Here is a 15,283-nt window from a genome sequence, read left to right as displayed (position 1 = left end):
GAGGAATGAGGAACAAACAATAATGTCAGAATTTCTTCTTCTTCAGAATCATCATTAATGAAGAATAAAACATAAAAAGAAAGTGGAATGTTGTTGTTTTACATTAGGTTTCAATATATACATACCATTTTCTGCTCTCTGGAATGAATGCATCTTCAGGTCTCACGTAAACACCAGTACAACAGAAAACTTAATCATTGATTTTAATCTGTTGAGTGCAACTTCACATTGATGAGACTGGTAAAACATCAACTGTATTTTCCATTCCATGTCATTACAAATTGATTTTACTAGTGGAATCAACTGTTATTAGAAAGTCTTTGATGAAACAAAAGATAAATGAATAAAGTGAAATTATTTTAAAACTTAGTTTGCTTTATATATATGTTCAGTTTATGCCAGAGTTCCCAAGGTGTGCAGTGATGAAAATTGAATGAACTTAGTACTGAACACATTAGATTTTAATTTAGGTAGCTGTTAGGATAACTGCAGATCTGAACCAAAGGGCAAAATATTAGCCATCAATACCAACTTGTTCTCTAATTCTATATACAACCTTTCCTACAAATAAACAGATTAATGGAATGACTAAGCTACCTGTCTCTGTGCTTATTATGCATGGCACAAAGAGAAGTTAGTTTGATTGAATTTGTGCTTTGAAAAGTGGTACACAGTCCTAAAGAACTTCACAGTATAATGATCCTGTAGACAAGTGCTGAGAAAAGGGAACAGAACACAAGCAGGTCTGCCTCAACATTACTATTTCCCTCTTAGAGATTTCTAAAATAAGAACAGGTCAGGTTTCAAATTGAGGCTGAGCTGTGGCACGTAAAGCACATGCAGAAAAGATCCTAAAATAGATCTTGCTTTCCTGACCTGGCTGTGTTTGATTGACTGCTCATTTTGGTTACATTAACAGCTGTCTTGGTGTCTTGTTTCTTGATTTCTTATCTCCTGCATGCTGTCCTTTCCTTTTCACACCAATGCTTTTTGTGTGAACTTGTAGCTGGAAAGATGGCCTTGCTTTCAACGCCCTTATCCATAGACACAGGCCTGATCTTCTTGACTATGACAAGTTAGATGAGGTATTTCTTTAGCTGTAGCAGAGATTTTTTAGTTCCTGTGGCTTGTAGTTTTTTAAAAAAGGATGGGTGATGGAGATCTCCAATTATTCAGAAGCTGCTGTGATTTTAAAGAAGTGCTTTAGCAGTGGAGCACTATTTACTGATGGACTTAGTACCAAGCACACAAATATGAGGTGCTCATCACTCATTCATAAGCAGTGTTTTAACCTAGTCAATAGGTCTCACTTAGATTTACTGTATTTTTTACTTTGCTTTTCTGTGTCCTATTTTCCCAGCCTCTCTCTGTAGACATGGGCATTGTTCAGACTGGTTATAATACTTCACCAGTTTGCAAAATATGTGAAAATAATAATAGCATTTATGGCATGAACTGCCATTTCTCATAGGGTGTTTTCCCTCCAAGCTGATATGGGAAGGCTCCCTTAGTGGTAGGCCCAATCTGACACACTCTTGCATTGTCAGCAACACCTGTCTGTAGTGTAAGACATGAAATGTCTGCTGTCTGTCTGAACTGTGCTCACTGTTTCCTTTTTTCTTTCCTTCGAAAACCAAAGTCTCAAAATCAGAGGAAGTGCTTGAATTTCCATGGCTCTAAAATTCAGTTTATAGAGGCATTACAGATTTTTATGTCCAAGCCCAAACTAGCAAGTTTTGTTCCTTCTGGAGAACTGTTCTGTCTGTGCTTGCTGCTTCTCATGTGTTCACCTGACCAATAGAGAACTCAGAAGTCATATGCCTGTAATATACTGTAGAGTTGGGTAAAAAATAGGCGGGACTAACTTTGTTTTGAATGATCTAGTTTAGCCTGCTGGACCAGTGGCCTTTACTGTATGTATTGCTGCTGTACTTAATTCAGAATTAGCTGAGAATGATGAGTGTACACTGCACACAATATCTACGTTCCTCTTTAGAATATGTTTGCAGCAGAGTCCTAGTGGTAGATAATAGCCTATTAAAGTTTTCTTTGAAAAGTATAGCAGCAGATAGACCAAAAGTTCATATACCTAGACTCTGTTTTTTGAAGAACAGTAGTTGTGAATCCAGTTTACAGTTTGGAAAACCAGAATACGTTTTATTACCTACTGTAGTTTTGCTTCAAATAAAAACTTCTATCTTTGACTCAAACTTTTTTCTTTAATGCAGGATGACCCCATAGGAAATATCAACCTTGCCATGGAAATTGCTGAAAAGCATTTGGATATTCCAAAGATGCTGGATGCGGAAGGTGAGGGTTATATCTTACTTAAGTTTGTGTTGCTTTTAAACAGAACACAGTGAATTTTCTTTTTTTTTTAATCTAGCAAATTTTCAACATTTCTTCTACATGAATCATAATGCAGCAATCTGCCTTGTTTTCAAGCAATATTTTCCTTCTTTTTCCCCATGCATTGGATAATTTCCCTCACTTTTTTCTTTGTTACTGATTGTTTTTTATCGTTTGCATTTGTTATACTACTTTGAACCCTAACCTCAGCACATGGCCCCACTGTGATAATTGAGGTAAAATGCAGGATCAAGTTAATCCTTGCCTTTAAGTAATTAAAATCTAAGTTTAATAAAGGTAAATATAACTGTTAGCAGCTCAAAGCATGTTCACTTTGTAAAATGTTTAACTGAGAGGACCAGAAATACAAATAGAAGTACAAAACTTTCAGAATATCTGAAACACATACTGCATCTGAAAGAGAGGTAGGTTGAGGGAAGCATTTTTTTGGTTTACTTTTGTTGTAAACTTTTTGCAATGATAGTTTTAACAAATAGTTTGTGTATCTCCAATAATTTTTAGAGTTTCCTGAATTTTTTCAAGATAACCAAACTTTTGTACTATGGGCAAAAAATGCTGCCAAAATACTGGAATTTGCCTATAGTAATTCAAAGCATTCATCTCCAAGAATGGAGACTCTGTTCAGCTGGCTTGTCAGTAGAGCAGTGATAACACAGGAATTATCCAGAGCACTCAAACTGGCTATGTCTGTTCCTCTTGAAGTCTTCGGTAGGAAAGTTAGGCAGGATGATTTGGAAAATCGAGATTGTAACCTCTTCGTTGAAGAGTGGTTTCATTTTCATGCTTCAAAACAAATTGTTTCCATATTTTGAATTGCAATTCCCCTTTCAAGCACCATCAATTATTTTTCTCTGAAACACTGTGCAAGGAATAAATAGAAGTGCTGCCTTCTTACCATTGAGCAGCTCCCACTTTCCTCAGTTTTTTCTCCTCTTCATAGTCTATATAAGAAACCCTTTGTTTTCCTTACCAGATTTTCTGCACATTCTAGCCCTTACCTTACTATTTTCCTCTTGGAAGGGGCAGAGAAAATGAAATTATATTTCTTCTAATACCCTCTAAATATTCATGGTCACTTTTTATTCTCTTTACTTCCAGTTTGTTATCACTGGAAACTTTGCAAAGTTTTGTTCACAGCTATGTAAAGTAGATGTAAAATCAGTAAACACATTGGTCCTGAACTTAGAAATCTCACTGTTAATATTAGTAATTGTCACCTCATTCCTGGGTCTTTTCATGTCAGTATCTTCCCACTCCTTACATTGACAGGAATCCTTGCAGCTTGCACTAGAATCATTCATTACTCAGCCATAATTGGTGTAAACCTACCTTTTTCTGCCTTTCTCTGTTACTCATTGAAAAGGTCAATTTTTACCCATGTACCCTTACCTTGATTGCACCCACTGTATATTTTCATTCTTTCCTGCCATGATGGGAGCAAAGATATCAGCCAGCCAAGCCAAACTCTCCTGTGATTTATGCTATTAACTAAAAAGATGGGCTGGCACAGGGATTACAAAACTGTTACTATCCAAGCTTTTCTTAGTACAAAATGTATTTCTGGACTGCAGGACTTCTATGGGTTTCCAATATATTTCAGTACCTCATCAGCTACAGGGTCCCTGTGCTGATACACACTGTGTGCATTTCTGTTTTGTGACTGTCAGTGGCTGTGTTTAACTCTGGAATAATTCTAGTGATTTAGATGAAGTTGCTTTGGAGTGGCAGTGAAGCTGAACCCAGTAGATCTGCCAGCCATGCCATCTGCTTGGAAGTTTCCACAAACCAGAAGGTAGCAATACCCTTCTGTACAGTCTCAGCCTTCAGATGTTTTACCATTTCAGAGAGAGTTGTACTTTTGCATTTACTGACTCCTAAAGCTCAAGTGGCTTTGCACTGATAACTGTAAACAGATGCAACCTGAATAATGGTGTATTTATTTGGAATCCTTACAGCACTGAGGTGGCACCATTAGCATAATCAGATGAAAGTACCTTGTGAGAATTTCTGAGCAGTTAACCCTCTTCTCTCTACACAGATGTAGTAAACACTGCCAGACCTGATGAAAGAACCATTATGACTTATGTTTCCTGTTACTACCATGCATTTGCTGGTGCTCAGAAGGTGAGATTGTAGATGGATCAGATCTCATCCTTCACCTTCTGTCTTGTTTCTTTCAGCAATTTTTCCTTTTCTGGTCTTTTCCTCGCTAGTTACTAGAACAGCATCTTAGAGCTGAGCTCGTATCCTGTTGCCTGATTTTCACTGTGAGCCACTGTCTTAGTAGAGCCAGTAGTAGTCTATCCATTTGTTCCATAGAAACAAACCTTCTTGTCTCATCTTTCTGTATATTTACTAATAATATCCAGTAGGTTTTTGACAGGTGGTTACTGAATGGGTAGAGGATGATAAACTTGTGTGCATTCATTTGAAGCACCATTAAAAATGCAAAATGAAAATAAGCTCTTAGTGAAAAAACAATTTCAATAGCAGAATACCATCCTTCTCTCTGCTGGATATTATTTCTGCTATAGATGTCCAAATCATCATAACAGATGCTCAGAAAATAAACCCTTCTCTTATGCTTTCAGGATTGTTTTTAAAATGTTAAATGCTTAATGGTAAGTACAAACAGCAATATAAAATGACGCTACTATGCCAAACAGACACAGAAACATACACAGACATCTCAGACGAGCTCTGGAATTGTGTCCTAAAGAAAAGAAGGAAAATTTTAAAAAGCAAGGCACTTTGGAGTTGGGCATACATCAGGTACTGGCAGTATAAAGAATACTGATATATAATGCTGAAGTTATAACTAATCCACATGCAACTTCCAGAGAACGTCTCCTCAGATCAAAATGTAGTCTGTCTTTCCTGTGTCTAAGTCAACCCCCCCCCCCCCCACATTCTAAGTCACTAGACATATGCATATCAGCCATAAGCAGACAGTCCTGGTAAAATTGTGGTCACTCCCCCTCTGACAATACTGCAGGATCAAGCTTATTAAAAAAAAAATCCTCCTCTTCATAAGAGCTTACATTGAATTTTTAGTGTACATTTTATTCTGTCAGCACCTGTCAATCTAACACTAAATTTGTTACAGCTTCATGGAGTTTCTAGAATTCAGAGCTATGGACAAGAAAACAGTCAGAGTGACATAGAGTTGTACATTTATTTATTCATCCTGTTTTCTGCTCCTCGATTCTCTTTTTGCTTTGTTTCAATTTCTCCCCCATCTTGTAGATATTGTGAACACTCCCAAACCTGATGAGAGAGCTATCATGACATATGTGTCCTGCTTCTACCATGCTTTTGCTGGAGCAGAGCAGGTATTAATCAATTGTCCCTTCAGGTTGCTGTGTTTTTGATTGGTTTGTTTCGCATTTCCACTTGTTTATTAAAAAAAATCCTAATGTAGTACTATGTGGTTTTAATTAACAATTGCAAGTACTACCTGAGCACTAATACTTGATTTTAACCAGCTCTCTAACCTGTTTTAGTTAAATGTTGTGTAGCAAGTTAACTTCTTTAATTCCAATGGACATTCCTGTTTCCAATTTTGAGTCTTTATTTGGTGATTATGAAGACTACTTCAGAAAAACTGTATTTGAAGATACTGTAAAATGGAGTTGTTGCTTGTTGCTACAACAACATCTTATGCGTTTGCTGCATAAAGGAATGTTTGATATTTGGAGATTGAGGCTATTCTAGACTTACTCGTGCTGAGTAGTAATTTAGGGCTAGATTTTCAATGATGCCTAACGTGCAGAAAGGCACAGAAGACATCCAACACAGTATTTGTGTCTGATTCCCACAGAAGCCAACAGAATTATTTGTGGATCAAAGTACTGCATAAAAGGCATGAATATCAGCAGCAGACCTGTCATACAGGATGGGATTCTCACTTATAAATGTGGCATTTCCCACTGTTCTGCTTCATACTTTTCTACCCTACAAATGGACATAACCCAACTTAATGTGAAAAAAACCCCAACAAACCCTTAAAAAAGTAGTTGATATTTTTCCTACATCCTCAGGATTTGATTTCCTTTCCTGTCTGGTAGGTCACCTACACCTTACGACAGCACAGCTCTACTGTTGCACCCTCTCACTCCTCGTTATGAAGGTTTTGCTATTCGAGCAAAAGGGGAATTCCAAATACTCTGTAATACAGGAGTCTACACAGATATTTGGTTGCTTAAATGTACTCCAGGGTCACATTTGTATGAAAGTATAGCTCTGTGATCTCAGACTACAAATGTAAATTTTAAATATGGCAGAAGTGCACCGTGCCTTCACATATAAGTTTGTCATGAGGCATGAAAAGATTTGCTGTCGGTGGTTGAGCTGCATTTATTCTCAAGGGTATATCTACATATGATGTGCAGATATAGAGTAGTCTGAGACTCCTGAATTCCATGTGGTAACTTTCCAGTGTGGCTAACAAATCTAATACTTTTTTGGTGTGATTTTAAAAAAATAACCTAATAAGATATCTCTAAGAATGGCCTAAGTTGTCTTTGAAAAGAAAAGATTTATTAGACAACTATAATGACAGTGCAAAATTCCCCCTTGTGCAATAAGACTTTGTTGTACAACAAGGGGATGGACTTCTGTGCTGACCTGTGCCTTATTCAGGCCATTGAAATCTATGACTGCAGAAGGAGGGGAAATGAATATCTAAGTAACCTAGGAGCATGAATCAACAACTATAAAAAAATGTGATTTTTTCATTTGCAGCGGCCACGTCCTCTCTCTTTCTCCAAGGCTATACCTTTCTCAGAATGTGTTTATGACTATGTCCTGTTTATTTGCTGTGTTTTACAGGCTGAGACTGCAGCTAACCGGATCTGTAAGGTGCTTGCTGTGAATCAGGAAAATGAGAGGTTGATGGAAGAGTATGAGAGACTAGCAAGTGAGGTAAAGATGCTGTATCTGTGACGTGGTGACAATGAACTACTGAAAGCTGAAAGATTCATGCACGCTCTGGAAGAGTGGAGACACTACGAGTGTAAATCTCACAGTGGCAGGGTACAAAGCCCAGCTGCCCAAGATGTTAAGGTTTAGGTGACTCCTTTGCCACAGACTTCCTGTGTGACCTCCAGCAAGTCAGTCAGTCTTGTTAACATGCCCAAAAGTTGTTTTGAGGACTGTCATCTGTCTGCTCTAAGACCAAGCTTCTTATCTCTGTAATCTTCAAAGATAGCCACCCTTGGCCACATGTGGAACATATCAGATCCTGTCACTCCAAGCAAGCCCATTGGCTTTGTGTACTGCAAAGCACACTGGGGAGGTCTGTCAGGGTGTTCACAATTCACTTGTGAGCACAGACAGTAGATGAATGAAGGAGGCACACTGTGCTCCTCCTGTCCTTTCTTGGGAAATGGCAAATCTGAGTCAGAATTACAGATGTATAGTGAACAAGTGAGAACTCTCTTGTCTTTTATGCATAACCTGCAAAAACATACTGAGATCACAGCACTACTGTCTGTGTCTACGTTGGCACTAAAGGACATGAGAGTCAAGATTTTTATTTGACCTGAGTTACTTGTCTGGTTTCTGTCCTGATCCCATCACTTTTGAAAGTGGCAAGTGATTTTGAGTAATTCAGATTTTGAGTAATTAGCTGGAGACATGTTACATGTGTGTTCATCTTTATGAAAATAGGGCAATTTCTAGAAATACACAGAATATCTGGGCAAGTTAGTTAGAAAACTATTGTTCAGCTTTGAAAATCTTGTGGTTACTCACCATTAAGGCATCAATTCCAACTGAAGTCAATAATGTTAAATGGAACAAAGTAATTAAGACTTGTGTGTTCGATATAATCTTTTTTTGGTTGCTTTTCCATTGCCTTTGTATGAGTTGTTTGTGTTGGTTTGAAAGCTTTTAGAATGGATTCGCCGGACAATTCCTTGGCTGGAAAACAGGACTCCAGAAAAAACAATGCAGGCTATGCAGAAGAAATTAGAGGACTTCCGGGACTACCGCCGCAAACACAAACCTCCCAAAGTCCAAGAGAAATGTCAGCTGGAGATCAATTTCAACACCCTGCAGACAAAACTGAGAATCAGCAATCGTCCAGCTTTCATGCCATCGGAGGGGAAGATGGTTTCAGTAAGTAAAGGAGGCATCAATATTCTGTTCACTTGATCAGTGATCCCCCAAAAATGTCAACGGGAAGGTTTGATGTTCAGAAACATCAGTTTTTTGCACTTTTGCAACACCGAACCACCCTTTTTACATACTTCCTTTCATTCTAGAATCTTCCTTTCTATTAAGTATGCTCCTGCCTCTTTGAAGGCTTTTCTAAGAACAAATTGTCTTGAGATGCAAGATGGGAATGTTATCAATACTTCTCTGTCAGTGAGGACAAATATTGTTTATGTAAGCAAAACTCACAGTGGTTTCACTGACATTTTAGTCACCAGACCTACAGAAACTGACATTGCTCAATGTATGTTTCTGCTTTTTTCTCCTTTTGAAAATTCTATTGTCTTCTTTTCTTATGTCTGTGAAGATAAGAATAGTCAGTACCAAGAATCTTCATCTGCTGATAAGTGCTGTAATTTGACTGTGGGTCAAAACATTTCCAGTGGAATATAGCAAAGCTGTTTCTGTACTCTGTTCTATCATTGTGTTTTGGTTGTTCATAAACAAATGATTGCTCTATCTGAAAAGAGCCATTGTCCACCCCCCAAATGCAGAAAATAAGGTCCCTGTTACTTCAGTTTCCTACTTACACCTTTGAGTTTCTGAGGAAGCTCACAAAACTTTGTGCACCACAGAAACTGGTAAGATAAGCACCAAATCTTCTTGATACTAATTGTTTTGCTATTGTCAATTTGTGAAAGCAAAGCACTTTTATTTTGATAACAGATAGGTATGTAATAAAAGAACACACACATTTTAAAATGGGACATAAAAACAATATATCATGAAGACATTCCAAGCTGTGCTTAGAAGCCATTTGTGCAGGGGCTCCTTTCATGAACCCAACTGAATACAAGCCACTTTTCGAAGCAGGTGTCTGGACTGGAAGATTTCCTGAGCTGCCCAACAACATTTTCTATGATTCCATGAGTTTACAAAATCTGGACATAAACCCCTCTCTTTTTGAAGCCAAATTGTGAATGAATCAGAAATCTGTAAATTTAGATAGAGATTATAGTTTCATCCCCTCTCTTCCATGTATTCTCTTCACAGGATATTGCCGGTGCTTGGCAGAGACTTGAACAAGCTGAGAAAGGCTATGAAGAGTGGCTGCTGAATGAAATACGACGACTGGAAAGACTTGAACACTTGGCTGAGAAATTTAGGCAGAAGGCTTCCACTCATGAACAGTGGGCATATGGTGAGCAGAGATGGCTTTTAACATTTTTAGTGTTTTAATGTTCAAAGTCGAACTGCCAATGCTGAGTATTTGCCAACCAGGAACTCACTCATAAGTAGTTTGGATGATTTTAGAAACCTAAAATAATAGCAGATAAAATGTCCGGTTTTGTTGACTGTAGCTGTTGGCCTGTTGCTAATGAAATGTGACTGTAAAATCATACTTGAGGTAGTGATTCAAACTTAATGGGAATATTTGGCATTTGAATATTACCATTACTGCTCATGTATTCCTATGAATTTGTACACAGCAATCCAACTAGAAATGCAGTGACAGCTCTTGTTAAGTGTGAAATTATTAACAGAGGTATTCCGAGTTGATTCTTATTCAGCCATCATGATGTTTTGAATAGTCCACATAAACTACATGATAACGGACTCATTTCTGCTTTGCTCCAAACCCTGGATTACACCCCATTTATAGTTCTGGTTTTTAATGGTAACCTAACCTTATGTGTGGTTGTAACAGCTATAGGACCATACAGCGGCATTTAGTTTTGTTGGGGACTATTAAACATGGATCTGCTCAATCATCCTATTGTTTGCCCTGATAACTGCCTTCCTGCTTCTGCCATGCTTTTTCCAGCTAGATTCTTTTCACACTGTGAGAATAAACCAGAGTCCATCCTGTAACGCAGTTGCTGGAAGCGCACAAGGCTGGAAATGGCTGCCAAGCCGACACTAGAAGGGAAACTAGAGTGTTTGTTAGCCCTGAGAGCCTATTTTCTGAGCATAAACTACTCATGGTGACAAATTATAGTCGCTGTGCAGGGAAAACTTCACTTAAGCTGGTACATAGCAAGTGAAACAATAGTTGTGTCTGGCTCTAGAATTCATGGAACTGTGTAATGACGTGGTGAACTGCAGCTGTAGGGCCCGTCTGTGTGGATTCAGTTGTCCAACACAGGAGCTACTCAGGAGTAGTATTTCAGTTTCTACTTACTCTTTGCTTCTCTAGCCTTTCGTAAATAGGTTGGCATTTTCCACTTCAAATTCAGTATTGGATACAAAAGGCAGTCGCACATCTCAGGGTTTTTTTGGTTTTGTTTTTTTTTTATGTGCTGAAATGAATAATGAATTGAAGGCAGAACATAAAAAAGAATAACATATTGTTAGTAAGAGTGAAGCTGAGCATAGCAGTGAGATTTCTGGTTTCATAAGTCTATTTGTAAGTCTATTCTACAAAAGACGTATCACAATGGTTTAGAGATCCAGTTTTTGCTAATATACCATTTTTATGCCAGTTTCTCCAGCAATTTCTCCTGTAATACTCACTATTTTAGACCAGTATAAACAGCCTATGAAAAAATCCAGAAAATACTGTGAGATCTTTAAAACTATATGTTTCTAATTAACACTGTTGGGCTGATAATTTGCTGTTGAATTTCAGTTTCTAATTAACACTGTTGGGCTGATAATTTGCTGCTGAATTTCAGTGGGGTTGGGATTTCATCTCATACATACGATTTTCACCATGCCTGAGTTTAAAAAGTTGATTAAATTTGCAATTTTTCTAACAAATAAATTAGTGAAAAATGAGTAATATTTTAATTTCCTCTTTCAGGCAAAGAGCAGATCTTACTTCAGAAGGATTATGAATCTGCGTCTCTGACAGAAGTCCGTGCCATGTTAAGGAAACATGAAGCTTTTGAGAGCGATTTGGCTGCTCACCAGGATAGGGTGGAACAGATCGCTGCCATTGCCCAGGAGCTGAAGTATGTTCCATTTAAAGGCTTGCAGCTGCTGACATTTAACTTTGCGATAAACTCTTTCCAATGAATTTGATAGTGTCATAGGTACCAACCTAAGAATTCCAGAGATAGCTTCATAAGTATATTATCTGAGCTGGTCACTGAGACCTTTCCCTCATCTCCTCCTTGCCCCCAACCAAATATAGATATTCAACTGACCAAAATTATTTGAAAACAAGCATTTTCAACTTGACTTAACAGTAATCTTCTAGCATTAGTTCTGCTGATGAGTCCATTGTGTGTTGATGGGAATCCTGGAGGTGTTTATGTCACAGTTCATATGGTCTGCTGAGAGGTACTGGCTTTGAGTTATTTAACTTAAAGAATAATTCCACTTAAACAAATTACAGATCGAGTATCTTCACAAGTATATTGGTCTTTTCAAAGGGCTTCACATCCGTAAATTATCTCTATAGCAGTGGGTAATGCACTGACTTTCTTGAACATTTAATTGTCTCTAGTATGTTTATTTTCACAAACACTTCATATTATATTGCAAGTGCCATTGTCTCCATTTTACAGAAAGGACAGTGGGGCATATGGAAACTAAATAACTTGCTCATTGTCACACAAGAAATCAAGCACACACAAGGCTCTTCATAGGAGAGCTAGAGTTTTCACCCACAGTTCTATCAACTTAGCCAGAGGACCAACGCTTGCTCATCCAGCATACTATACCCAGAGAAAACACAAACAGAGCTGAGAACAGCTCTGCAACACATTTAGGCTACATCTGTATCATTGACATCAGCTATATAGGCCGGGGATGTGAAAAGTCAAGGCTCCCGACTGACTCCTTATGGCAACAAAGTCCTGAGTGCTGTTCAGGTTGGTCTGGCTAAACTCTGCTTGCTGGTGGAGCCTGCTTTTGTTTGTGGGAAGGTTGTTAATTCACCTGCATGAAGCACAGCTTTGTCAGCAAAGCTCTGCCCACACTGACAGGGCTGTAGTATTATTACATACTGATGTTCCTTTTCTGGTCAAGTCATCTTGGTGTATACACCAAGGTAAGCACATTCGATTTTATCCCCTTATGCAGTTAATTGCACTAGTTTTGTACTGTAAATCAGTGGTGCCACTCCTGGTCTTAGCAATTTGGCACTTACTTAAATTCCTTCCTCACCCGCAGTATAAATCTGTAAAGCCAACAGGAACAAATGTGCAGTAGTGGTCGAAACAGGAGCCAAGATCAAAATTCTCAGATTCCTGCCCTTGGCTTCAGCTCTCCAGGTTCCAGTTTCTCACCTTGAACAGGCAAAACAGTTACTGCTTAGAAACCAAGTGTTAAAAACATGCCCTCTTTTCACTTTGCCAAGGATCATGACTCATAAACAGCTCCATATTCATTAACAATTTAAAAATCAGTGACTTGTCTAAAAATGTAGTTCATACCTGATAGCAACAGCACTTACAGTAATTATGTAATTCAAAGGGATTTAGAAGAAAAATCCTATCTTCAATATTATTTAAAGGATGAAAAGAAAGCACAGTGGGCAGACTAAGTACTTGTTTTTAGTTAATATGTGAAAGAAATCTGAATAATACAGAGAATGGAGATTGCACCGAGTATGTGAGCTTATGATACACCTTCTGGCATGCCTTGATCTCTGTTGTGGAGTTATTTCATAGAATCATAGAATGGCTTGGGTTGGAAGGGTCTTAAAGATCATCTAGTTCCAATCACCCTGCAATGGGCAGGGACACCTTCCACTGGACCTGGTTACTCAGAGCTCCAACCAAATTGGCCTTAAACACGTCCAGGGATGGGGCAGCCGCAGCTTCTCCAGGCAACCTGTTCCAGTACCTCATCACCCTCACAGTAAGGAATTTCTGCCTAATATACAGTCTAAACCTATCTTCTTTCCATTTAAAGCCATTCCTCCTTGTCCTTTTAAAAGTCCCTTTCCAGCTCTCTTGTGGGCCCCTTTTAGGTACTGAGAGGCTGCAATAAAGTCTCCCCAGAACATTCTTTTCTACAGGCTGGACAGCCCCAACTCTATCAGCCTGTTTTCTTAGGAGAGATGCTCCACCCCTCTGATCGTCTTCGTGGTCCTCCTGTAGACCAGCTCCAACAGCTCCATGTCTTTTATGTTGGGGTCCCCAGAGCTGGATGCAGCACTCCAGGTGGGGTCTCACAAGACCAGAGTAGAGGGACAGAATCCTCTCCCTTGACCTACTGGCCACACTGCTTTTGATGCAGCCCAGGACGTGGCTGGCTTTTTGGGCTGCATGTGCACATTGCTGGGTCATATTGAGCTTCTTGTCAACCAACATCCCCAAGTCCTTCTCCCCAGGGCTGCTCTCAATCCATCCTCTGCCCAGCCTGTATTTGTGCTTGGGATTGCCCCAAGATTTGTTTCTCTTTATACTAAAGAAAGTTTCTGTAACACCTAATCATTGTTAATTCAGCTTCAGCTTCATCAGTTATGAGAAACTTGGGGAATGTAGTATACGTAGTGGAGCATCTGCTTACCAGTGTTTAGAACCCTGTGTCCTTTACCTCTGGTGACGCCAGTGAACACTGTATCCTATCTATTTTGGGATTGTCTCTTCTCGGTTGTTTCAGTAATTTGCTGTGTGAAGTTAAACAAGTTATTTGTGGCCTGGGCAGCAAAGGTGCTGAAAGCTGATTGCATTTAGAGATGCTCTAATTTGACTTCTCTCCTTCTCCATACAATGGGGCTATCAGTGCCTGATTTTCACTGTGACTCAGTAGCCCAGTTAGGCTTAATGCCCTTGGAGAACACTGAATGAAAGGTCATAAAGGTCAGGTTTTATCATTGGCTTCAAGCAGATAGGCAACTTCTATTTAAATATTGATTTTAATTAATTATACATCATTCCTCCCACAGTGAGATTATGGAGGAAAATGCTGATTTCTTTCTTCATTCATATTTTTAAAGAAGGATTAATATCTGAATGCTAAGAAATGTGCATTTGCACTACACGCACAAAGTGTGTGTATATTTTTTTTCCTCATCACTGAATTAGGCCCTTACAGAAATCATCAGCATCTGTGTCTAAATTCCAAGTCAGAACACCTCCATGTTTTGATTAGTCAATCTCTTAGATGCCTACCATTCCTATTTCAAAGGAGAAAAATTGCTGTATGACCTTGAACTCTACTTGTTACAGTTTCCTGTCTGTTCTGGTATTTTCTACTGCAGCAGCTCAGTCCACTGTGTGCTTAAAGGTGAAGTTGCCACAAGCTTGTTGTTTGGTGCTGTTTAGATAAAGGATTTATGTGTGTATGCAAACAGTTGATTCCAGCCAGGATGCTGCTATAAGATTCCCAGCCTGTACAGACTTAGATATTCCTTGGCAAAGAGGCATGACAGGGCTTGGATAGGGCTATACATAAAGCTGGAAGAAGCCAGGCATTTCTAAAATGAGATTTACCATTTATGACATAGCAAATGCTCACTTGAGTGAGCTGTACTATGAAGAGCCATGTTAATTTATGATCTTTTGTGCTTATTTTAATATTTTCAATCATCAAGGTAAAACTTTTGGAACGCATTTTCTTGTATACCCATCATTTCTAGTATAGCAACTTAATTTCAGCTAAGCAGACCACTGTCTGTAACACTGATTTAGAGAGTCTTTTTAATTCTGGAGACCTAGGCTCAAATTGTGCTTACGTGCATGGTTAACAGGAGCCTTGTTCTGAAGCAGTGCTAAAGCATATTGCTCAGTGGATTATTTTTGTGACACTATCACTGTTCCTAAAGCAAGCTCATACTTAAGTGCTTCTTTAGATCAGGTCA

The 15,283-nt window shown here is 38.7% G+C and overlaps 1 protein-coding gene across 5 annotated transcripts in view; it reads left to right on the top strand.

The window, feature by feature from the left end:
• Positions 1 to 15,283, top strand: part of ACTN2 (actinin alpha 2) — a 68,421-nt gene that overhangs the window by 35,898 nt on the left and 17,240 nt on the right. For 3 of the 5 annotated variants that reach the window (XM_039379076.1, XM_039379075.1, XM_039379077.1), the window contains exons 7-12: positions 2,229 to 2,310; positions 4,409 to 4,494; positions 7,201 to 7,293; positions 8,260 to 8,490; positions 9,580 to 9,727; positions 11,330 to 11,480. In XM_039379076.1, the coding sequence (XP_039235010.1) occupies positions 2,229 to 2,310; positions 4,409 to 4,494; positions 7,201 to 7,293; positions 8,260 to 8,490; positions 9,580 to 9,727; positions 11,330 to 11,480 (791 nt within the window). Of the gene's footprint in view, positions 1 to 1,006; positions 1,086 to 2,228; positions 2,311 to 4,408; positions 4,495 to 7,200; positions 7,294 to 8,259; positions 8,491 to 9,579; positions 9,728 to 11,329; positions 11,481 to 15,283 lie in introns of all 5 variants that reach the window. The other 2 variants (XM_039379079.1, XM_039379078.1) reach the window with 1 other exon arrangement.

This window comes from Pipra filicauda, unplaced genomic scaffold (assembly GCF_003945595.2).
Source record: "Pipra filicauda isolate LSUMZ 115617 unplaced genomic scaffold, ASM394559v2 scaffold154_size2910363_pilon, whole genome shotgun sequence".
In the NCBI taxonomy this organism is placed as follows: Eukaryota; Metazoa; Chordata; class Aves; order Passeriformes; family Pipridae; genus Pipra; species Pipra filicauda.
Note: the sequence above shows the minus strand (reverse complement) of the source record. Positions and strands in the feature narration are given on the sequence as shown.